Genomic DNA, 23,033 nt, shown 5'->3' on the forward strand with positions numbered 1-23,033 from the left:
ATAAGAATGTGACTTGGGAAAGAAATTAAAGTATTCATGGGAAGTAAAACCATTTTGCAAAAGTACCCTTAAAGCGCCTAATAAAGACAAACTCTCACGTAAAATCAATTCATGATGAATCAACCGTATTGACTTATAGATCTCACGTGAAACTCTGTACTTGTAACGGTTGTAACTTATCAATCAATATAGGTCCAGTCCACACAAGTATTATCCGTAACATCACCACCATTCCCAGAACAAAAAAGAAGTACAATGTTGGTCTGAAGCCTCTCTCAAATTTCACAAAAAAAAAAAAAAAGAGAAAAAGAAAAAAATTATCCTTCAATTAGTGTCGTTTCTCTCTGTCTTTTAGCTCTTGTTTTCCACTAAGCAGATTCTACCCAACCGTATACCAATCGAAGAGCCCAGGTCGATTGTCGTTTCCCCTGCTTCATCCCCCATCCTCCATTACCAATAATTGCAAAGAAAATCAATTTATCAATCCATTTGATTGATTTAATTTTTTGTCGTTCGGTCCAAAACGACAACCGTCAATTTCCCCCAACCACTTCCAGTTGCGTTGCTCTGCCGTCTAAAACTAATTTTCAAAACAGGGGAGAGACAGAGAGACAGAGACAAATACAGAGTGGGCTTGATGGCTCGCCCGGTGGCACTTCGATTCACTATAACACTCTGAAACTTGCTCTCCTGAGTTCGCTCTTCCTGTTCATCATCTTCTCTCTCTCTCTCTCTCTCTCTCTCTGTGCAATGGCGTCCTTCGGTTTCAGCTCCAACTTCTCTCTGGTTGAGAACAGGGGACGTGATGCTGTTGACCTGAGAACGCTGGTTGCTGCGTCGAAGCCGTTGGCTCACTCGCTGGGCTTGCTCAAATTGAACCCGGGTTCGAAGAGCTGGAGCTTAAGGGCGGCGTGTTCCCGTGAAGTTGGAACCGCGCGTGCTGCTTCGGAAGCAGCCACAGCGGTTGCGGTGGATGATGGAGTCGTGAGGGAGAAGGAGAGAGATGGGGTTTTGAGGGTTGGAGTGATTTGTGGAGGTCCATCCGCGGAGCGAGGGATTTCGATGAATTCCGCGCGATCAGTGATTGATCACATTCAGGTGACCATTGGGATTCTATTGATTCATGCATGGCTATCTTGGTATAACATTAGACTGCACAATTGGTGCTGATGGTACATCAACTGAGCGGAAAAAAGATGGTATTTTACTTATTTTTAAGTTAAGTTCAGTTGCCCCCAGTCGGATTTAAACTTTGAAAAGAAGTGGGCATTTAATTGTTTATATTACGTCATTTACTGTTTGCAATGACTAGTGATACTGAAACAATGCCATTGTTATCTAAAAACTTATTGATATGAAATCTACATTAACCCGTCAACTTGTGGAAAAACATGGTGTTTCAGTGACCTGCAGTCAATGTCTTCCCTGCTAGGAAATAGTATACCCGAACTACTGTAATAGAGAAGAAAGAAGTTTCTGGAGTTTATAGGCTCTTGGGAGAATCTTTTTCAGTGCTATGCATTCGGTATAGAGAATAAAATTCCTTGCCAATGATAGTTACATTTGGATTTACTTGCTATGAAACAATTTCTCATCAATAATGTTGGGTTTTGAAACATCCAAGTTGTTCAACATCATGTAGGTCAATGAATTTTCATCTCCAGTATAACTGTAATTGGTTGTTAGGGAATCGTTTATGCTGATCTTCTTGTACCAATCAATCCTCTGAGCATCACTAGCAAGTGATGTAGGGCATGAATTTATTAATTATGGACTTCCTTGTGATACTTCTATTCTTTCTTGATTTATGAGTGAAAGCAGTGATTGAAGTGATGATTTTTTTTCTCTTGACAGGGGGAAGATTTGCATGTTAGCTGCTATTACATTGACTGCGACCTAAATGCATATGCTATATCAACTGCTCAGGTTTGTACATGCAATTATCTGTAATCTCAAGCTCCTTTCTTATCAGCTAATGGGTTGGGCTCGCACTTGTGTGTGGCAATTAATGGATATCAGGTTAAAAGCCTGGTTTGCTAAACCTTTGTCTAATGTATTTTGTCTCTATTTGCTACTTAGAAGCATAAGATTGTGTGAGTATGTTTTCAAATCAGATGCAGTCAGATGAAAAGATCAAGATGATTCATTACAATAAGTAGGGAAAACACTTCAGTTGCTATTATTTGAGACTTGAGAATTGAAAGGCTAGCACAGGGCCATCATTCACCTGGTGCCAGACATCTAGGAGGCCAGGATGTGTGACCACGAGCTTTAACCAGAATTGCTTCAATAGTCGCATATTGTCACAAGGATGACCAGTTAAATGTTGTGTACTACTGGGTCAAGGATACTGGGTCAAGGATTAGTCATTTTTTGAAGGGCATGCTTAGGATATTAATTTCAAGCAAGGCTCTTGCCATTAGAGACACTAGAAAGGTAATACTTGGCTGAAATATGCGACGTGTTCATTTGACCAAAGGTCATAGATGTTACGTCTCTGAAAATGCACCTCCGACTAAAGTTTGCCTCTTGTCTGATTTATGTTGCTGTCCTTTAATAAAAAATATAGCATCTGGTCATTGTTTGCAATTGCTTCTGGCTTCGTGTACATATTTTGGTTACATAATGACTAGTTAGCCTGCATACTTAAATCGCTCTCTCCCTGAAATTATATTCAAGCTTTGATTTCCGTAGCCAAAGTTGTGTTCTGATTTCCTCATGCATACCTTATACAGGTATACTCAAACACTCCTGCAGATTTTGATTTTAAACTTGAAAGGTAAGCTGGCAAATCATTAGGGGTTGCTCACCTACAGGAAAAATGTTGACACACCTCATTTACTGTCTATGTAGCCTAGCCCAGGGTTTCCGCTCTCTATCTGACTTTGCAGCGCATTTAGCAGCTTCTGTAGACATAGTATTCCCTGTAATCCATGGTCAGTTTGGAGAAGATGGTGGCATCCAGGTGTGGTACTTCTTCTTTATGAAAGGGACTGATATTGATGTATCTAACACAATACCTGAGATCAAACTTGAGCCTGAGCAATGAGATTGAGCATTACCATTAGCTCTGACCATGCATAAGCATGTGCGTTCTCTTGTGGAGTTGGACTTAAGGTCCATGAATCAACCTGTGCACCACGTTTGCACCTTGTCATCAGACTTTTTTTTACCTCCAAAACTGTGTCTGTTGAAATCTTCAGGAACTACTGGAAAGATACAATATTCCATTTGTTGGAACTGGATCAAGTGAGTGTTGCCAAGCATTTGACAAGGTCAACCTACTAACTTTATTCTCTGCCAATGTTCTAAAGCTTTTTTGGAGATAGCTCTTAGGCATTGACAGCCAATTGACTATAGATGCATGTCTCAAACTCCAGTACTAAAGGCCCAAACAAGATAGCCAGTTGGATTTCCATATTAACAGTATCAAATTGGGAACTTTAGCAGAAACTTCTGATTGAAAACCTTGTATAATTTAATACATTCAAAGATCACAACCCCTTATGCCAAGGTGCATGCATTGTATGAAGATTCTGAAAGAATAGAGTTGCTAAATGCTTACATGCATAGGTGTTAGCTCCACAAAATAGAAACTAAGCTACTTTCTTTGTCTTTTGGTTTGTGTACTGCCAATTGTAAAATGCCTTGATATAAAAGGTATCATGAAGAAATTACATTGATCTTGTGGAGTAATGATCCCGCTGGAGAGTAGTGCCCAGTAGAATTGTGATCTCTATGATTCTGCATGACGCTGTTTATGTTAGAGATCTCACAGTCGGCCAATGTGAGACAGACACTATTGGCTATATCTCCTCAGCTCTTGTTATGCTAAAGATTGTCTGTCATAATTCCTGGCAGTATCAAGCATCATTGGAGCTGAGCAAACATGGTTTTGTGACAGTACCCAGTTTTCTTGTGCAGGTATGTCTTTTAGGAACTTTATTACTTAGCTGTCAAATCCCAATAGTGAAAGACAGTATCCCCAATTGTCATTCTGTTTTTTCAGTTTACCAAACACTAGTCACCTCTACGTTTAGTATTAAATGCTATTTCATACTGAGTATTCTGTGAGAAAGTCATAACAAATGAAAATCCTTTATCCAAGTAATTGCTTCTTCCAATTCAAGTATCTCTTTCTTTGTAAATCAGCTTTAGCTGACTGATATGCCTCATAGCCATTCCTTATCCTATTCATAAGTTTATTTCTTTGAGGTCCATCTGTAAGTCATGTAATGTAGTTCAGTGTCATTTTTTCACAGTAGTATGTATTAGGCTTCCAGGTGTTTGTATGCCTGCAAATGCTTGCTCATTTTTTTGAGTATTTCTTGTCCTATGCTTTATTTCCCTGATCATCCATATACTACCTTGAGATAGAACCTCCTTAGCCCGTGGTATCGGGATGAAAATATTTTCTGCTGTTTTGGTCCTTTGTTTTTTGTAGTGTCATGTAAAAATGATTTGGCAATTGAGTCGACTGTTCCTGGGCCACTAGACATATGATTGGGCTTTTTATGATCTATTTGCTCGTTAACCGGGAACAAGAGTATAAGGTAAATCATTCTTTTTTCAGTGATAGCCTCTGCATTGCTGGATTTTTGTTTTTGGAAAAGAAAAGACCTTTCTTTATTGTTCAGCTGCAAATTCTTTCTTCAGGGAGAATGGATATTTTATAATCACTTTCTAGATTTACATCTCAGTTGGGGTTAAACTGGTATCTTTAATTTTCTAACATAAATGTACATTGTCATTTTAGTTAGTAAGTTATAGTGTTTCTGATTTATATTATCAGTTCCTTTTTTTAAGTATTTTCTTCTAATTTAAGTTTAGCTTAAAGTTTTACCTTTATATTATATCATCATATCTTTCCATTGAGGATTATGTTGAAAACAATTTGATTTATTATCTTCAGAGTTATGTGGTCTTTTTCTATAATTTATATCTTTATACCATGTTGTGATTTCTAGTTTGATGATAAATGAAAAGATAAAACTGGTGCCTTGGCCCAGAACATTTGATTGTGGCATGGCATCTGTCTTGCACATCTATTCTACATATGAATCATCTCACAACAACTTTTGAATTCTTCGCTTCATTTTATTCGTTTGGGTTGGTCTTGACTCCATTTCCATGTATTAGATATGGAGTAGCTACTCTAGATCCTTTTGCTTAGAGTCATCTGCTCAGAATATTAAAGTAGATTCAAGCTGCATTATTCTGTGGAAAGCCATCAAAGTTCAGCAAGTAGAGATCAATAATAGCCCTGCATATGTGTGGATTGGGCCAGTGACCAGTGAGGGGATTTTTGGCCTAGCTTTACTTCAGAATGTATGCATGGCGTTTTGGCTTGCCTTTAATGATCCAAGTTTCACGGTGGCACGTTATTTCATGAACAGAGACTTTCTCATCTTCTTTTTGCATAAGCCTTTTTTTTTTTTTAATTGTATACAAGCTTTCACAAATGTTTAACCTAGTTTCCTTGTTGTCATTGCTCAAGTTGCATAAGCAATCGGATTCTTGTTTAAAACTTACTTTCTCGGAAGATTCAAGGAAATTAAAAAAACTGCAAGATAGGTTAAGTTGTGTCACTCAGTGCTGTTGTATAGCTAACTTATCTCCATGGGCACTCTCTTGCATGTAGGGATGCGAGGCTAACGAAGCTGAACTTGAAAAATGGTTTGAGAGAAACCAACTGGATCCTATGTCTGGGAAAGTTGTGGTGAGGAATTCTACCTTTGTTTGCCTGAAAAGCCTTGATAAGGAGGAAGAAAGTGTCAAGTTCTAAAGTTCCCTGTTCATTCTCTTTTAGGTAAAACCAGCTAGAGCTGGATCAAGCATTGGTGTAACAGTTGCTTATGGCACAGCTGATTCTCTCAAAAAAGCCAGTGAAATTATTTCAGAGGTACTTGAGCTTGGCCCAAAACTTCTGCCGGATTTCATTCTGAACTTTCAAAGCAACTAGTGGAGCCTAGAAAGATTAATTTAAGTGGATGCAGATTATTGTTGGTTAGACTCCGATGCAGGAAATACGATTGTATTGATGTGACTGCTTTCTTTTTGTTTGGTGAAATACATCTCCTGCAGAGACGCATGAGAGCATAGAAATTCTTTTATGTACCTTTTCACGCAGAAATTGCACTTTGATTCCATCCACTTGACATTCTGGTCTTTGAATGCTTTTCTTCCCTCAGTACAGTAGCCTGGATTATTGGAAGTGATTGCCAGCCTTCGGAATTGTCAATACACTTTTGGTTTCTTGTTACACATGCAATCATCCTTTTCTTCCAATTATCTTCAGGGAATTGATGAGAAGGTCATAGTTGAGTTATTTCTTGAAGGAGGAAATGAATTCACTGCCATTGTACTTGATGTTGGCTCTGGGTTCGATAGCCATCCTGTTGCATTATTGCCAACTGAGGTACTTCAAGATTTAAAATTATTATGCCTTTCATCCTATCAGTTCACTTTAGGCTGAACTGCCTCAACTTGTAAAGCCTTTCATCTACTTCTTGAAAGGATGGCTGTCTTTAATTTGGTGAAGTAATTGGGCAGCAAGAACAGAAAAGAACTGTAGAACTATTTAGGTTGATTGATGCTTTGTAGGATAAGTTAAGTCTCCATGAAAGTGAAGAACAAGTGAAAAATGTAATACTGGATGGCTGGGGTTTATTTTGCACCCCTTGTCTGTAATTGATAAAATTTTAGGATTCAAAGAGAATGGGAGAGAAAAATGGAAGGTGAAAGGACTACATACTTTTCTCAATCGACTTTCAGCAAAATTACCTAGGAGCTATATTGTATAAGGGCATATGGATAATCTCACATTTAATACATAAAGTCATAGCTATCTTATTTAATCCTATGCGCCAACTAATGGCTAACACTACTCAATACACTTCAATAGCAATATACATTACTCTTTGCACTATACCACCGCAAACATCTAATCTAATAATTAATTCAGGATTGAATGTTTGGGGTTCACTGTGCCGCCATATTTATTTATTTATAATTTACATTGTATGACCTTTTGTAAGTACACCCCTTAATACACCTATAATAGATGGAATTGTTCCTCAACATCTTTGGCATCAGTGGCCATAGACACGATCTGCCACTAGACTAACCTTTGGCACACAAGACAGTATCATGGGGAGGCACTTTCTATTGACCCTGCAGGTTTTCTGCTTGATATAATGTTGTTACATATGGATATAAGTGGGCTTTTAAAAATGATTTTGATGGAAATTCAAAGGTCAAAATCATAATAGGATTTTACAATGTTGTAGCATATGTGGTCAGGTGGAGCTCCAGTTTCATGGCAATGTTGATGTGAGGGAGAAAGATGCAATTTTCAATTACCGTAGGAAGTATCTTCCAACTCAACAGGTAGGAATCTCCATATGATTTGTTATGAGGGTTATTCATACTTAATTCGATAGCATATAAGCCATATCTGTGAGTATCAGCTTTGGGACATCTTGGGGTATGATAGGCAATTTCAAAGTTCTTTAGTTGGAGATGTCAACTAAATTTCCACATGCCCACTAGTTCTTTTACTCAGTAGAAGGTGTACTCAATCATCAACAGGTTGCATACCACACTCCGCCTCGTTTTCCAGTAGATGTAATAGAAGACATACGTAAAGGAGCATCACTGTTGTTTAAACAGCTGGGGCTACGTGACTTTGCCAGAATTGATGGATGGCTTTTGCCTTCTAAGCATTTATCATCTTCTAAGGAAGTATTTGGTGTGACTGATTATGGTACAATAGTTTTCACTGACATAAATCTGGTAAGAAGAGTCAAATTCTGTTCTCCCAATCCTAGCATTGTCTGTATTTGCTCTTGACAATTGACACAAGTTTGCAATATGAGCCAGATAAGTGGGATGGAGCAGACTAGCTTCCTATTTCAGCAAGCTTCGAAGGTACTTCTGATTTATGTATTGCTGGCTCCTAGCGACTAGAGCTTGGCTTGTCAATGGCACAGATTTTATGGTATCTTATGTTATGTAGTTTTCTGCAATTTTACATGAATGTTACGCAGCACAATAGTTCCAATGAAACTTGAAGTTCTCGACACATGGATGTTGTAGCATTAAAGATTCTTCTGTACATTCATCTAAGAGCTTTAGCTGAATAAATTGGCAATAATCTACAAATAATATGTTGTATCAGCGCAAGAGGTTTTATGTAATCCAAGCCTACAGGCAGGTGAGGCGTGGTTCTAGAGAATTTAAATATCAAGTCACACCATAATCTACCAAATTAAGATTTCAGATAAACTGCAGTGCTCTTACCAATTCTAAGGTGTCACGGCAAAGTCAAAATTTAAGGACCATGTAAGCAAATAGGTCATGTACATGAGAATGAAGTTTATGGATATTTTTCTAGCTTCTTATGCTACCTTATAAATGGTTAAAAGAATTGCATCTCTAGACTTTAAACTACTGCTCTGCATTAATGGGCCTTTCAATATGTCCAGGTGGGATTTTCTCACTCAAACATCCTTCGGAGCATTATTAATCATGCCTGTTTGAGGTTTCCAGATCTTGCATCTCATAAAGATCTATCTGGCCATTTGCCCAGAGTCGACAACTCCTCAAAACTTGCTGGAACTTCTAGAAAACTTGAAAAGCGTCGCAAGATATTTATTATATTTGGAGGAAACACTTCTGAGAGACAAGTGTCCCTCATGAGCGGCACTAACGTTTGGCTCAACCTGCAAGCATTTGATGATGTAAGGCCACATCTTAGCCATCTCTTGCAATGATGTAAATGCATACCAATTCTTTTACCACTGAAGTGATATGGCTTTATGAATGTCTACTCAGCATATAGGATGTATAAATCCCTCTGTTGAGTTTCCTGGTTGGGAAGCCTCTCATGGAAGATGTTAAATGTCTGGATCATTACTCCTGGGATAGCTATTTGTAAATGGCAATGAGAGAAATACTTTGTTCTGTGAAAGGACAAAAGAAAAACCGTGGCAGCAAAAAATGCCTGGGACTTTGGTTTAATATCTAAAATAGCCTTTGTCATCCTACTTTTCCTTCAATTCTGATATCAGCTGTTTAATTGCATCATAACTGAGTAGCTTGTTAAGTCCATAAGGTACTCCTTTTCTGATTTTCTTTCACAAAGCCTTTGGATATTTTCCTTCTTCAAGCTGTCTGTACTTCCCCTTGCTAACTACTAAATGAAGAGGAGGCTGCAATAAAAATTTTCTGTGATAAATCAGTTGCTGCCTTGACTTGGATAAGTTTGATTACTGTGCTCATGAATGGATTATGGCTGTTGCTTGTTGGCCCAAACAAGTCATGAGTCATCTCATTCACCAAATTCTGGGAACACAAGAGCTAGCAACTATGTCCCTACTCTATGTGCTTTTGCTTTTTATCCCTGCTTTAGATTCATGTTTTGACCGGTCTTTCCTGAAGAATTTAGTGTTTTGGTGTAGATCCTTGTTACAGAAAAAAAGGCACCATGCGATATATTCATGTTATCAATTTTTTTTTCCTACTACTGTAGTGCATGTTAGTTGTGCTAAGTAGAACTTCGGTTGTAACAGCTTGAAGTGATCCCGTGTTTGCTTGCTCCTTCAAACCAACATTCCTTGGGCACAGTTGTGAATGGGGAGGATTTTCAGTTGAGCTCATGGGCAGTTTGGTCTCTACCGTAAGTGTAACTCTGTGTCTGTTTATAAATATTAGTCAAGATTGTTGATAGATACTATGATTGGAGATAGGGTTCCATGTTTTGGCAAGTCGTGGAGTTCTAAAGTAAAATTATACAATGGCTTGAGGGTTCTCACTGCATTTGTTCTAGTCTAGGGACCAATGATCATTTGTTGGACTTCTTGGCTCAACCTTTTTGTTTCTCTACTACTATGCCATTATTTTCGTTTAATTTTTCCCTCAAGCAGTGTATTTATATAATGCTCATGTGAGGTTAAGCCATGTGGCACACTAACGTGCAAGCTTTACCCAATAATTTGTTTTCTTTGTCACTTTAGCAAATCTTTAATGCTAGCAAAATCCTAGCAAATCTCAATTTCTTATGCCAATTTTGGTATTAGATATTTAAAAATAACTGTTTATCAATTTGATTAGAACTGTTGCTGGACATTTCCAGTGTTTATGGAACAGATCATCCTTCACATGATTTGACATGAGACCTGTATAACTGACTGCATGAAAAAAATACAGTGAAATACCTCCACATATATGTACTGTAACATCCACAGTACAATTTGTCTTTTCTACCTTTGATGTTGTTCGTTGATTCACAATTTCACTCTTCTTTTGTTGCTGCAGTTACTCCCTGGTGCTTAGACACACAACCGAAGAAGTTCTTGCCGCGTGTGCTGAGGCAATTGAACCATCCCGGGCTGCATTGACATCTCTACTGCGGAAACAGGTTATGAGCGATCTCATGGAAGGTCTGAGGAATCAAAAGTGGTTTTCAGGATTCGATATAGCTGATGAACTGCCAGTCAAATATTCAATGGAGCAGTGGATCCTGCATGCCAAGGAAGTTCAAGCCACTGTTTTCATTGCAGGTTCTTTCCAGAAGTCATTACATTTTTTGTTTACGATAGATGTACTTACACGATGTTGCACCAACTTTGGCAATTTGTTTAGCAGTTGAGGGCAGAAAGATCAATGTATTGGAATGTTAAAATCTCAATGTGAAAATTTCAGCTAGTGATACTAATCTAAAACTCACATTCTGTGTTCCTGAAATCATCTGCAGTGCATGGAGGCATTGGGGAGGATGGTACATTACAGTCTTTGCTAGAGAATGAAGGAGTTCCTTATACAGGTTTCCTGCAAATAACACATAATTTGAGAAGATTGTAAATGTCTGCTATTTAGTTGATTAGTTCTTTTACTTGTTTGTTCTTGCTTCACAGGCCCTGGTGTGATGGCTTCAAGGACATGTATGGACAAAGTTTCAACATCTCTTTCTCTAAGCAATGTATGTTTCTTGTGCTCTTAAGCATTTTGGGAAAACAAAAAAAGAAAAATTGAAGAAGAATAAGAAGAAAATGCAAATGGGCTTTCTTAACTATTAGTTTCCCATTTGTCTCAAGGTTCAATATTAAATCTGTAATGACTGAAATCTATGATTGCTTATTAGTTAGCAAACTTGGGAGTTCTTACCATAAAGAAAGAAGTGTGGAGTAAAAAGGATCTGCTGAATGTACCAATACTTGATGTATGGCAAGATGTGATCTCAAAGCTCCAGTGTGAAAGTATATGCATAAAGCCGGCTAGGGATGGATGCTCTACTGGGGTTGCAAGACTTCGGTAGGTTTTCGACGCTCTTCAAACTTGCCGGTGCACTCTAATGGCATTCTTGATTTTTCTTTTCTTTGTTTTGCATAAACAGATGAAGTTTGACCTTGTAGTCCTTTCCATTTCTTTTCTTATTTCAGTTGTCCAGAGGACCTGAAAGTATACATAAAAGCCTTGGAAGAGGGCCTTTTACTTATTCCTCCAAATAGTTTTTCAAAGGTGTACACTCTTTTTGCCATACTTACCGCTCATTTCAGAATTATCTTCTGCCAAACAAACTTCTGCATGATCATCACTGAGCATTCGTTCTAAGGCTGCTGTCATGTTTGGGAATGCCTTTTTAAAAAGAAATAATTTATATGCTTATTGAATTGAGGGAGAAACTTTACAAGAAACAACAATTCAAGATGTATACATTCCATGAAAAAGGAAATGTTATTAGTGCTCCCAAATGATGGATTAAACATATGAGCTATAGATTGCATATGCATCTAATTGTCTTTTAATGTCCCATAACTGGTTCTAGAATTGTCTGTTATCCTTGAATCCAATCAAAGACAAATCAAATTTCTTCAAATAGTGTACTATAAATCATTCATCGTATGCAATATGTGACCAACCACCAACACTCAAGGTTTTTTGCCCATTTTCAACAATTATGTGCTTTAAATGATGGGAAGTCATATGCTTTTGATCAACTTCTTCTACGTAATCTAGTGAAAGAGCTGCCTGTGCTGGTAGAGTTTCGTCCTTTTTTTGGATATGCTGACAAGCCTTCAATTCTCATAGCTGAGTAGTAAATGTAATGCTTGCACCCTTTTTATGTAATGTTTTCCTATTATGAACTCTTCTTGCCGCTTATGTGATATATGTAGAGCACAATAAGCTCATTAGTGACTATCTTTTGCGTAGCAAACAGTTCTGCTGAAATTTCCTTAACTCATCTATCCACCATGCAATTACATTGTCTCTTCATAAGTATCAACTCAAAGGAAGTGTTTTGCAATTAGCCATACTTGAGTTAACCTTTTCCTTTCAATTACTTTTTAGGCTCATGGGATGATTGAGATGCCGAACCCTCCTCCAGAGTTCCTAATTTTCGAACCATTTATTGAGACTGATGAGATCATTATGTCGTCAAAATCCAAGAATGAAAATGCTTCTCACTTCATGTGGGAAGGACGCAGTCGGTGGGTAGAAATTACAGTCGGAGTAATAGGAAAACGAGGATCCATGCACTCACTGAGTCCTAGCATAACTGTAAAGGAAACTGGCGACATTCTGTCACTTGAAGAAAAGTTTCAAGGTGTGCATCCATCAATAATTGCTTCCTTCACACCACATAACTTCGCCTAAAGTGCTACCTGATTATTCTGTCTCTAATAACAAGATGTACTTCAGTAAGGATAGCGACAGATCATGAAATGAAATTTCGATCAATTCAAGTTTTGCATGTGTTGCTAATGCTTATTTTCAGGGGTATAATGCTTTGAAATTGGCGCTTTTGCTCTTTACCACTCAGAAAGTAATGTCAAACAACAAGCTAGGAAAACAATATCTTTTTACTCTTTTTACTGAACTTTTGTTATGGTTGCATTTTAGTTTCTTCGTGTGGTGGAACTTTTCAAGCTTTGCTAGAAGGTTATGCCATATATCTTATCTTGATGATCTAACATATCTTGAACTTGTTTGACAGGTGGAACTGGCATAAATTTGACCCCACCACCAGTGTCAATTATGAGGTTTGTTAAGAACATCTATTCACATTGAAAATGCATCACTCACTATGGACAATTATTTCCTTCATGAGACAATTTCCCTTTTGATGGCTGCATCTGTATGTTTATCACTTGGCATCAATGGGTCAATGACCTACTTAAGTGTCTGTCTCATGTATGATCCTCATATTTCACTGAACTTGAGTTTTTCCAAGGAAGTCCTTCATATTTTACTAAATTTTCTGCACAGAGACCATATGAGTGAAAATCCTGCAGTTACTGAATTTGCTGCAGTCTGTTCATTGCTTTAATTTTACATTGTTATGGCATTTTCAGCAATGCAAACTGATGAATTTTACAATTTCTAGCATTTCTGTACTTGATGTTTTCCATGGTTTTTTCTATTCTAAAATGGAAATTGTATCTGCTTCCATTAAGACATTGGACTTTTGCGAACTTTCTTCTCCTATGCAATACTGTCAGCTGTCTGGAACTCATCCAACTGATTTGTGATTGATGCAGTGATGAAGCCTTAGGGAGATGTAAACAGAGGATAGAAGTGATCGCAAACACTCTACATTTAGAAGGGTTTTCACGCATTGATGCATTTGTCAATGTTGATACAGGAGAGGTAATTTATATTCAAGCAGTTCATGATACCTAAATATAAGTTGGAGTGAAAACATAGCTCTCTCCTTATTTTGCTGTGTTTATGATTGTTAGCTCCAAGTCCGACTGCCGATTATAGTCAGCGTGATAATCCTTTGAGGGAACCGAGAATGAAGTCCCTCCCTTAGGAAAACAAATCTTAAATGGGTTTCTTAATATTATAGGTGAAATATTCTCAATTGCATACCAAGGATTACCACCATATATGAAACTAGATAGAAGAGGTTGTTGTTTTTGAATCCTCATAATATATGTATAACGTGCATTTAAGCATGTCAAGGTATATCGAGAAGTTTGAGACTATCTTTTTGTTTCCTGTGAAAGATTTTTGCTTGATGACATGTAAAATGGATGAGAACATCACCTAGCCTGATTCAGTCTCTGATCTCATAATCCTTATTCTTCATGTGAGATTGACTTCGGTAGAACCTAATGGCATTTAAAGTAGGTCATAGACGACTGTTTGTGATAATTAATACTATCTTCTTGCTTTCTCTATGTAAAGTGTGTGGTATCATTTATTTGCAGGTTTTAATTATTGAGGTCAATACTGTACCCGGAATGACTCCTTCCACCGTGTTGATTCATCAGGTAATTCTCACAGTTCTCGATTCATAAACAATATGCATGAGTGAGAGAGCAGACATACATGAAATAGAATACGATAACAAAAAAGATGATAAATGAGTCGGTCTAGTGAGGAAGGACAATGAGCAGCAGATTAGCCAAACGAGCGTTATAGTTCTCATTCTTCACAGGTTGTCAAGCACAGGGTTTCAAACTGATGAATTTTCTTCTTGTAAACTGGTGCATCGTTTGCCTGTGATAACTCTCAAGAAAGAAATGGGTGCAAGTACTGAAAAGCAACTTGCGAGAAAATCATGATTGATCTCTAGAACGGTGATTCAATGCATTCACTATGTTGTACTGATGTGGTCTTATTAGAAGTCGAATTTTGTTAGTGTTCATACTGCATTGGCATCCATCCCTTACGTTGTTTCCCTGATAAGCATGCTTCGTGTTATATCTCAGGCACTTGCTGAGAAGCCTCCCGTGTACCCTCACGAATTCTTCCGTACCCTCCTTGATTTGGGTTCGGAGAGGTTTGCATAGATTTTAAAGTTGGCGAAGTCTCCGTGTATCAATTACAAAATCTTTGAGGGCGAATAACCTAAATTACTGTGGATTTGCCATGCTGAACTGTGTAGGTTTCGTTTGGAAAATCAGCTCTTGCAATTGTATTTCTCTGGTACATTAGGAGCAGTTTATTATTATAATTTCCATCCTTTCAGCTAGCATAACTAGCTGCTTTGAGCAAGCACCTTACGATCGTTATGATCTTATGCAACTGCCACATAATTTTACAATTACTTTCGTCCAGGGTGGCGTTATTTTAACCTGGACATAAACGGAACCATGAAATTAGGAGGAAGTCGAATCACTATCTTCTTGGCCATAGCGTGTTCTTTATATTGTTAAAGTCTCTATTACTTATTTTGATCCCTACTAAGAAAATTATGAGGCACTCCAAGTGAATGGTATACTTGTCATCTAAAGTCAATCATCACATGTTAAATACTATGAATTTCCTCATTTTCCTTTTGAAATGATAACATTTTCAAGAATTGATTTGAAACTTGAGTAGATGAGAGTATTCATGCTCTTGAAGTACCTAAAGCCTTTTACCTTCTCAAATTGGGTTTTAATTAAAAATTGACTAGTGAATTCTTGCTACTTATATGATTGTGAGAGATTTTGTCGAATGATTCATAAGTTATCACTCACTCGATGTGTGCCAAGCCTTATGTAATTATTGAAGTAATTCTTTGAAGTGCTTGGTTAATGGGGAACGGGCAGGTCAATACGATATCGATGCAAATTTGCAAGAGTAATTGATGTGCTTTGTTTGTATTTTTTTTTTTTTTTTGGGATGTAAGATTTTTATCATTTTTCACTATACTTTAATGGGAATAAATGTTATGAAACTTCGCTTACTCTTACTTGAAATTCAAAATTCTACACCTCAATGCTGTACCACTCCCCTCGGTCCCACCCAATCTTTTCGTTATTTATCATCTTATTTGTGACTATCTCTAATTTGAGAAATATAATCTATTTGTACAAATATATATATATATATATATAGAAACACAAAAGTGCATCATAAATAGCAATTTGCGACGAGGCTTGACGATGTTACCAAGTATTGGAGGGTCATATGATTCTTGAAGCGTGATTTCCCGGCGGTTCTTCGGTTATAAAAAAAAAAAAAAAAAAAATACATCATAAAGTTAGCATATAGTAAAATATATTTATAAACTTCTTTAATTTGGAGCTCAAGTGAGAACCATAACTGATTGGCTTTATAATGTAACTAATGAACTTCTTAATCAAAATGATTTTTAAACTTTTAGTACATATTCAATTTACTCTCAAATTATATAAAAAAAAAAATTCAATATTATCTTGAAATTGAATATTTTCATATAGTTTTGGGATAAAATTAAATGTGTGCCAAAAGTCCAAAAATCATATTAAATATATTAAAAGTTTAAGAATGACATTATATTTTAAGTTAAAATCTATGGATCATATTAAACGAATTAAAAAATTAAGGGCCACACTATGCATTGAGTCAAAATTCACGGACAATTTGTGTCTTCATAAAAAACTTCTATGAAGAATAATATTTATAGTGTGCTACATCATAGATATTTGATACTTATTAATTATTTTGAATATCGTTATGTAGCATTTACACTTGTACATATTGTAATTCTTTGCAATTAAATCTATAAAAAAAAAATAGAGAAATTATCGGTGACTAGTCATAGTCAAAACTCAAAAGTCAAAACCCCTCCCCCCTCTCTCTCTCTCACTTCGCATTTCGCCGCCTACGCTCCTTGCCTCTCCCCCTCTCTCCCCTCGTCGCTCCGACCGCCGTCGCCCGCCCCACGGCGGCGCTGAACCGCGGCGGCGGCGGCGACCAAGGAGGGCAACCGCCGCCACCGCAATCTACTCCGACGGCACGCGCCCACGCATTTTCCCCGGCCGTCGTTTCGCTGCTGATCTCCATTTCACAAGAATCAGAGATCAACTCTGGAGTGCGCAATCATCGCTTCTGGCTCTCTTTGCAGGTCGAATTTGTCGTGGGCTGAATTAGTTCATTGGACCACCTTCGCCTTTGCATGGTGCCGGAATGGAAAATTGAGTTCTTGACTTGACTCTAGTTTCTTGGTAGTTCAATCCCTGGGCCAGGGTAGGCGAAGATGGAGTCTTTTGGTCCTGGGTTGCGCACAAGTTTGAAACTTCCGGTAATCCGAAACACCCCAGAATCGTTGTTCTTGCGGCTGCCTTCGTTTTGTTCTGGCCGTCTTGCTCGAACTAGCAATTGCTTGTCACTGAGAACCCGGAACCGGTTGGCTTTTCGAGGTTCTTGTCTGAACGATAGGTTAGAATCTGGTGGTCGCGTGGAAATAGCGGCGAGTCTGAGTTCTGAGGGTGAGGATGTGAAACATGGAGTGAAGAAGAAGAAGTTGGCGGTTTTTGTGTCTGGAGGGGGATCGAACTTTCGGTCCATCCATGAGGCTTGTATTGCAGGATCAGTTCATGGAGAAGTCGTTGTTTTAGTGACTAACAAAGGAGGTATGGCTTCACCATATCTCATCAGCTTTTACAGTTTAGCATTCATCATCCTCAATCAGGTATATGTTTTGTACTTCGATACCTATTGTTAATTATAAAAGCAAGGATTTTTTTGGAGGAATATGTATGTTCTGTGTTTTCAAAGTACTTAGTGACTTTTGGAATGTATAATCATCCGTTTTATAACCCATATCATCTGTTTTATAACCCACCTGTCACCTCATCTGCTTTTTATGATTCAACTTCTTTTGTTTGATAATGTTATTCTTCTTTCAAAATTTGCCTTCTTTTCTCTGTATATTTCAGTGCTGTTTTATACAAAAGCACAATTTTGTGGAATTGTCTTGAAAGCTCAACCTTTGCATACTGAGTAATAAAATCCTAGGTTCATCATGCTTATCTAATTGTACATGTTTCCCGTATGATATATTTTTTATAAGCTGATTATTTACAAGGGTCTTGTATTTGAAAATTGTCACCTATTCTGTCAGCTTCTTCAGTTCACATGCCATTTATACTGAATTAATTGTTTTTTTTTTCTCTAGAAAGAAAAAAATCCTCTGAGTTGCTAATTGAAATTCGATGGCATTCACCGTTCAGTGTAGTTTATATATCACTCACTCTACAGCTTGATATCAGGAGCATTTTGAATCAGTATTCTAATTTCCCCCCTTAGCTGATTCTCAATGCCATTCCTTTATTAGATTGCCATGGATTTTCTCATATTTGTTTGCTGCATGCAGTCCTATTTGCCCCATGTGCTGCAAGGACATATTCAATTACTTAACAAGGTCCTTAGTCACTATTGATTTCAGTACTTAAGTAATGACTAATGTTTCTGAAAATCATGCATGACAGGCTGTGGAGGTGCAGTCTATGCTAGAGACAATGACATCCCTGTTGTTTTATTCCCTAGAACTAAAGAAGAACCAAATGGACTATTTGCAAGTGATCTGGTGGCTGCTCTAAGGTGAGCTGTTATAGCATTAGCCTATTGATTTAATTGTTTAATCTTTGCATGCTATGCTTGTTTCATGTGAAAGGATGATCCACTCAATTGCTTAATCATGTCTAGAGTTTTTAATGAAGAATTTACCATTTATATTGCAGTTTGCTTTTTTGCTTTTACTGAGAAACTAGCCTGTTTTTTTTAGCTTAAGCAATAGTAGAAAAGTAACTTTTTGCCTTCTGCCAAATGTTAAAAAACATTATTCAATTGTGAATCTACATTGACGAAATTATACCTTCCTGCCCTTACAACATGTAAGCACATATGATCTCCTTGCGTTGATGCTGCTGTGGAGCTGGTCAACATTCAGCTACTCACAACATCAATGGGACGTTTTGTCCTTTTCTAGAAGCTCCAGATGCATCCATTAAATACATATGGCCATCCTCCTGCACCGATGTCTAAAACACGGTGGACTGCCAAGTGTCTGGCTCCAAAAGATGGTTTGGAAATGCTAGTGTCTTGTCAATCAAACATAGGTCTCATGTTGATTGACAATTTTGTCATGGCATGCTCACATCTTTTCCTTTTTGTGCCATATACAAGCATGAGAGAAAAGTGGACACACATCGTAGTGAAGAAAATCATAAACCAAAATATTTAACGCAAAAAAATATGGAACTTGAAAAATAGAATGGAACTTACAATTTTCGTGTAACGGGATACCAAAGTTGATAGTTCTTGTCAATTTCTTTGTTCCGAATGTCCATGAAACTATCAATTTCGTATTAACCATTTAATGTGTATTATTTATGAACTTAGAAGGCAGCTGATCTGCTCACAAACCAATGCAATAAAGCTATATATTGAGAGAGAGCAGTGAAGAAATGGAGAATCATAATAGAGAAACTCAACAACGGTACTATCGTTCCACAATGCCCAAACCCTCCCTAAAGGAATATTTCCATACTTATACTATACCAAGATCTTAATGTTTGGTATTTGTTAATCCTTAATCTTTTACTAAACAAGATTTGTTATCTATAGAGGAGGTGTGTCTTACAAAAGTACTAGATTTGAAATATTTATTGTCCAGACTAGTAACTTTTCAAGAAAATATATTACATGCATAATGCATTTCGTCCTCTTGTGAAGTCTGGGATATAATATGTATGAGAAATGTTCCTTTGGGGAGGATTTGGGTGTTGTGCAATGATAATCCTGATGTTAAGCTTCTCTAACGTGATTTTCAGTTTTTTCACTGTTCTCCCTATATATAGCTATATTACATTGGTTTGTAAGCATATTAGCCACCTTGTCAGTTTGTTAGTGATAGAATTCATAGGAATTTGAGTTTCATGGACATTTTGTGTGATGAAATTGGCAGAATTGTCAATTTTGGTTCGACAATTACTTGAAAATAGTAGGTTATAATATGTCCATATTATTTTGCATGTAATATATTGATTTATGATTTTCTTTACTTTGATGTGTGTCCAGTTTTTGTCATGCTTAACTATGGCACGGAAACTAAAAGGCAAAGAAGTGAGCATGCCATGACAAAATTGTTAATCGACACAAGACATGTGTGTTTGACAAGACATTGGCATTTCCAAACTGTGTATTGAGCTACGCACTTGCCAGTCTATCATCTTCAGACATCACCTCAGGAGAACGTCCATATGTATTTAATGGATGTGTTTGGTGCTTGTGAGGAAGGGTGATCTGGACCTGTTGATTTTGTGAGTAGGTGGATGTTTACCAATACCTACCGCAGGATTGGTGCGGGGAGATCATTGGTGTGAACATGTAGCAGGGTCTATTGGGTATAATTTTGTCACTGAGTGCTCCTTTCATGCAACATATGGTACAGCCACAGTGCTCCATGCAGAAAACAAGAGTTTAGGGCAAGAATATCCATTCAGTAAACCAGTAGGCATACCTGAGCATGGATGCCATTCTCATAGTTGCTTTTGTGTTGACCACTTAGCTGCTGTGTGTGCTGTGTTATTTCATGTGGGGTTTACACATTGTGGTTACAATTGTCTAATAGCTCAAATTAGAGAGGAGGAAAAAGCAATAAAATTGCAGAGTTTTCTATTTGGTGGTCAAAGTAGAAAGGGGAAAAACAATGGAAGTACAGAGAGTCAGACATTCTGTTTTCCTTCAATTGACATTTGCTTCTGGACATGGAGTCTCATAGAACGTTTCATGTATTCAGTTGCTTAGATTTAGCCTGGCTACCGTGGAAGAAATCCTGTCACTTGCTCCACAAGATAGCTATCATGTTGATCTTTTAAGCACTTAGCAAAGTAGATTAAACTTAAGCGGCTATATTAACATTCACTCATTATTTTATGTTGATCAGGAGATATGAGGTTGATTTCATTCTCCTTGCCGGGTACCTGAAACTCATACCTATGGAATTGATTCAGGCATATCCCAAATCAATTCTTAATATCCATCCATCACTTCTTCCTGCTTTTGGAGGAAAGGGTTACTTTGGAATGAAGGTGCACAAAGCAGTCATTGCTTCTGGGGCTAGGTACATTCCCAACTTTGACGCCACATGTCCCTGTTTGTCTTGTCCTTCAGATCTTATTGGTTCCTTATCATTCCTTTGCAATATATTCTCTTGCGTTTTCCTGGTAGATATTCAGGGCCTACAATTCACTTTGTTGATGAGCATTATGACACGGGACGCATTCTTGCTCAAAGAGTCGTCCCAGTGTTGGCTACTGACACTGCAGAGGAACTGGCTGCAAGGGTTCTCAAAGAGGTAAATGATACCTTTATAATGATTTTGCTGAATTTCTATGCAAAAATTACATTGTAGTGTTATTTATTATTCTGTTCTAATCAATTTTATTGAACTAGCAGGTGCTAGATAAATATTGTTAATCCACTTTTATTTTGAGGTAAATAAAAAAACAGAGAATGCATTCAGCTAATCTTTAGGTCACATCTTGTTTGTTTATAGGAGCATCGTTTATATGTGGAGGCAGTCGCCGCAATATGTCAAGGGAGAATAGTTTGGAGGGAAGATGGCGTTCCCCTCATACAGAGCATAGACGATCCCAATTTATACAGTTAGTCAAACTATTTATCAGCTATCGGTATGGCCTAAACTTTATTATTGTGATACATATTTCTCCTCATCAGAATATACCTGCTCACAGCAAAAAGGAAGTTTGAGTTACTGAAGAATTTTCTTGTTTTTGGGAGGCTGCCTGATCTATACTCTTTATTCATCTTGGATTGTGAAGAGCTCAACTGTATGTTTCCCTTCTGAGGTTTTCAATTTTCTTCAAATTCTTTCAATCTGAAGATATTTTAATTTGCTTGGAGCGCCTCTAAATTTATATCTTCTGGAATGCGAAGGGGATTGGTTCCGCATTCATTTCTCTTTGAAGGAGGGGCAACCACTGTTTTTGGCCTCATAGAATAGTTTTCCTGTTCTTTTTCTGGGGTTGGGAATGTAATTTGATACATACATGTTGTAACTCTAGGATATGGATTGTGCAAGAGCTATCAAGTAAGAGGTACTAGCTTGATCACACAACAAAATATTTGAAATCTGCAGATTCGAAGCTTGGTTTCTCTACTTTTCATGTGGAGAAAATCAATGGCTTCCCCTTTTCCTCCCATTCACATGAACACTTTCAGACTGAAGTCTTTAGTTATATCGTGCAACTTGACAATGTCGCATCCGTGACCAGGTTTCAATACCGTTGTGGCCTAATCTGCATACTATATGTGGGTGTAATGGTGAGTTGATGATCCTTTAGCTTACTAGAAGTTACAGAACCAAGGTCTTAGCTCCGCATTGTATACTACATGGGACAGAAAACCCAATGCGTTCTGTGGCAGGTTCTTTTTTTTCTTCTGGTTCTATGTTTCTTTTGCCATTTTATTCTTTGGCCATAGTTGTGCACTATTCTTCCTATGGCTTATGTAGAAAAGCTGGAGCTTTCATCAAGTGTGGCCTCACTCAATCAACTGATGTTTCTAGTTTAAGTCCTTGAATGTGTAGTTGCATCTTTGGTGCTTTGACTGATGGAACCTGGGATAGAGGACACCTGAGTTGAGATTGGAGCAAAATGAACAGGTGAACTATCATGCATAAGCAAGAGATCATACTACAGTTGAAACCGAAAAGTTTCTATTAATCATCAACAATGACGAATGGACCTTTGAAGTCTATTATTTCATGAATAAGTACATGCGAGGCGCAATATTGTGATTCAAACTTGGAGTGGGAGGAAAATATTGGATTATCGAAAAGATAAGTAAGAAATATCATGCTCAATTGAACTCAAACCCATCGGGCTATTTGCTTGTCATTAAAGCATAGAATGTATAATGTGATTAAAGCATAGAATGTATAATGTGATTAAAGTGTTGTGCATATTGCTGTCGCCAATATGGGTAAAACTTCACGCTTGCATCCATCATTGGCATTGAATTTTTCTCAGCATCTGTTATGATCCATCTGTTCTGTATTCTTGAGCACACCATGCTTGTCTCAGTCTGCAACTTTGTAAGCTATACCCATCCAATAGTAGACCCAAACCAGTTATCGAGTTCTTGATAATCAAAACCCTCTTTCTATTTGTTAATAGTCAGGACCTGCAAACAACGAGGATTATTTTTTCGTTCAAATTTTGGTGTCTTGCCTAGAGAACAAAAAGAATATCAAATCTGGGGACAGAGTATGAAGGGGAAAAACTTCTGGACCATTTTTCGTAATA

The 23,033-nt window shown here is 37.5% G+C and overlaps 2 protein-coding genes across 8 annotated transcripts; both read left to right on the forward strand.

Annotated features, from left to right (window-relative positions):
• Window positions 1-522: 522 nt before the first annotated feature.
• On the forward strand, window positions 523-15,068 carry LOC104428556. Of its 3 annotated transcripts, XM_010041556.3 has the most exons (24): window positions 543-1,098; window positions 1,855-1,926; window positions 2,736-2,779; window positions 2,854-2,965; window positions 3,204-3,275; window positions 3,862-3,924; window positions 5,642-5,719; window positions 5,810-5,902; window positions 6,299-6,418; window positions 7,303-7,389; window positions 7,591-7,794; window positions 7,882-7,929; window positions 8,487-8,741; window positions 9,573-9,679; window positions 10,318-10,562; window positions 10,757-10,825; window positions 10,917-10,981; window positions 11,144-11,313; window positions 11,442-11,520; window positions 12,352-12,607; window positions 12,998-13,043; window positions 13,542-13,650; window positions 14,217-14,279; window positions 14,721-15,068. In XM_010041556.3, the coding sequence occupies exons 1-24, from the start codon at window positions 751-753 to the stop codon at window positions 14,799-14,801; spliced, it is 2,886 nt and encodes a 961-aa protein (XP_010039858.2). In that variant the 5' UTR covers window positions 543-750; the 3' UTR covers window positions 14,802-15,068. The 3 variants fall into 3 exon arrangements, with proteins under 3 accessions (XP_039166214.1, XP_010039858.2, XP_039166207.1); XM_039310273.1 differs by lacking the exon at window positions 2,736-2,779 and having other exon boundaries at window positions 960-1,098; XM_039310280.1 differs by lacking the exons at window positions 12,352-12,607; window positions 14,217-14,279; window positions 14,721-15,068 and having other exon boundaries at window positions 523-1,098.
• A 1,490-nt stretch (window positions 15,069-16,558) lies between these two features.
• LOC104428377 (phosphoribosylglycinamide formyltransferase, chloroplastic) lies at window positions 16,559-22,303 on the forward strand. Of its 5 annotated transcripts, none has more exons than XR_005549943.1 (7): window positions 16,559-17,333; window positions 18,192-18,303; window positions 20,651-20,827; window positions 20,935-21,061; window positions 21,263-21,398; window positions 21,508-21,557; window positions 22,002-22,303. XR_005549943.1 is itself a non-coding variant. In XM_010041391.3 (6 exons), the coding sequence occupies exons 1-5, from the start codon at window positions 16,958-16,960 to the stop codon at window positions 21,374-21,376; spliced, it is 906 nt and encodes a 301-aa protein (XP_010039693.2). In that variant the 5' UTR covers window positions 16,559-16,957; the 3' UTR covers window positions 21,377-21,398; window positions 21,508-21,933. The 5 variants fall into 5 exon arrangements, 1 of the variants encoding a protein (XP_010039693.2); XR_722079.3 differs by lacking the exon at window positions 22,002-22,303 and adding an exon at window positions 21,664-21,933; XR_005549942.1 differs by having other exon boundaries at window positions 21,263-21,557.
• The last annotated feature ends 730 nt before the right edge of the window (window positions 22,304-23,033 follow it).

The sequence above is a fragment of the Eucalyptus grandis genome, chromosome 1 (assembly GCF_016545825.1).
Source record: "Eucalyptus grandis isolate ANBG69807.140 chromosome 1, ASM1654582v1, whole genome shotgun sequence".
NCBI classification, from domain to species: Eukaryota; Viridiplantae; Streptophyta; class Magnoliopsida; order Myrtales; family Myrtaceae; genus Eucalyptus; species Eucalyptus grandis.

Bases quoted from the DNA above. Each gene is read 5' to 3' on its own strand.
- LOC104428556 (XM_010041556.3), top strand. From the start codon at position 751: ATGGCGTCCTTCGGTTTCAGCTCCAACTTCTCTCTGGTTGAGAACAGG. The intron at 5,903-6,298 runs GTACTTGAGCTT...AATTATCTTCAG, and splicing joins CCAGTGAAATTATTTCAGAG to GGAATTGATGAGAAGGTCAT. The intron at 10,826-10,916 runs GTTTCCTGCAAA...CTTGCTTCACAG, and splicing joins TGAAGGAGTTCCTTATACAG to GCCCTGGTGTGATGGCTTCA.
- LOC104428377 (XM_010041391.3), top strand. From the start codon at position 16,958: ATGGAGTCTTTTGGTCCTGGGTTGCGCACAAGTTTGAAACTTCCGGTA. The intron at 17,334-18,191 runs GTATGGCTTCAC...CATGCATGACAG, and splicing joins TTTAGTGACTAACAAAGGAG to GCTGTGGAGGTGCAGTCTAT. The intron at 20,828-20,934 runs GTACATTCCCAA...TTTTCCTGGTAG, and splicing joins GTCATTGCTTCTGGGGCTAG to ATATTCAGGGCCTACAATTC.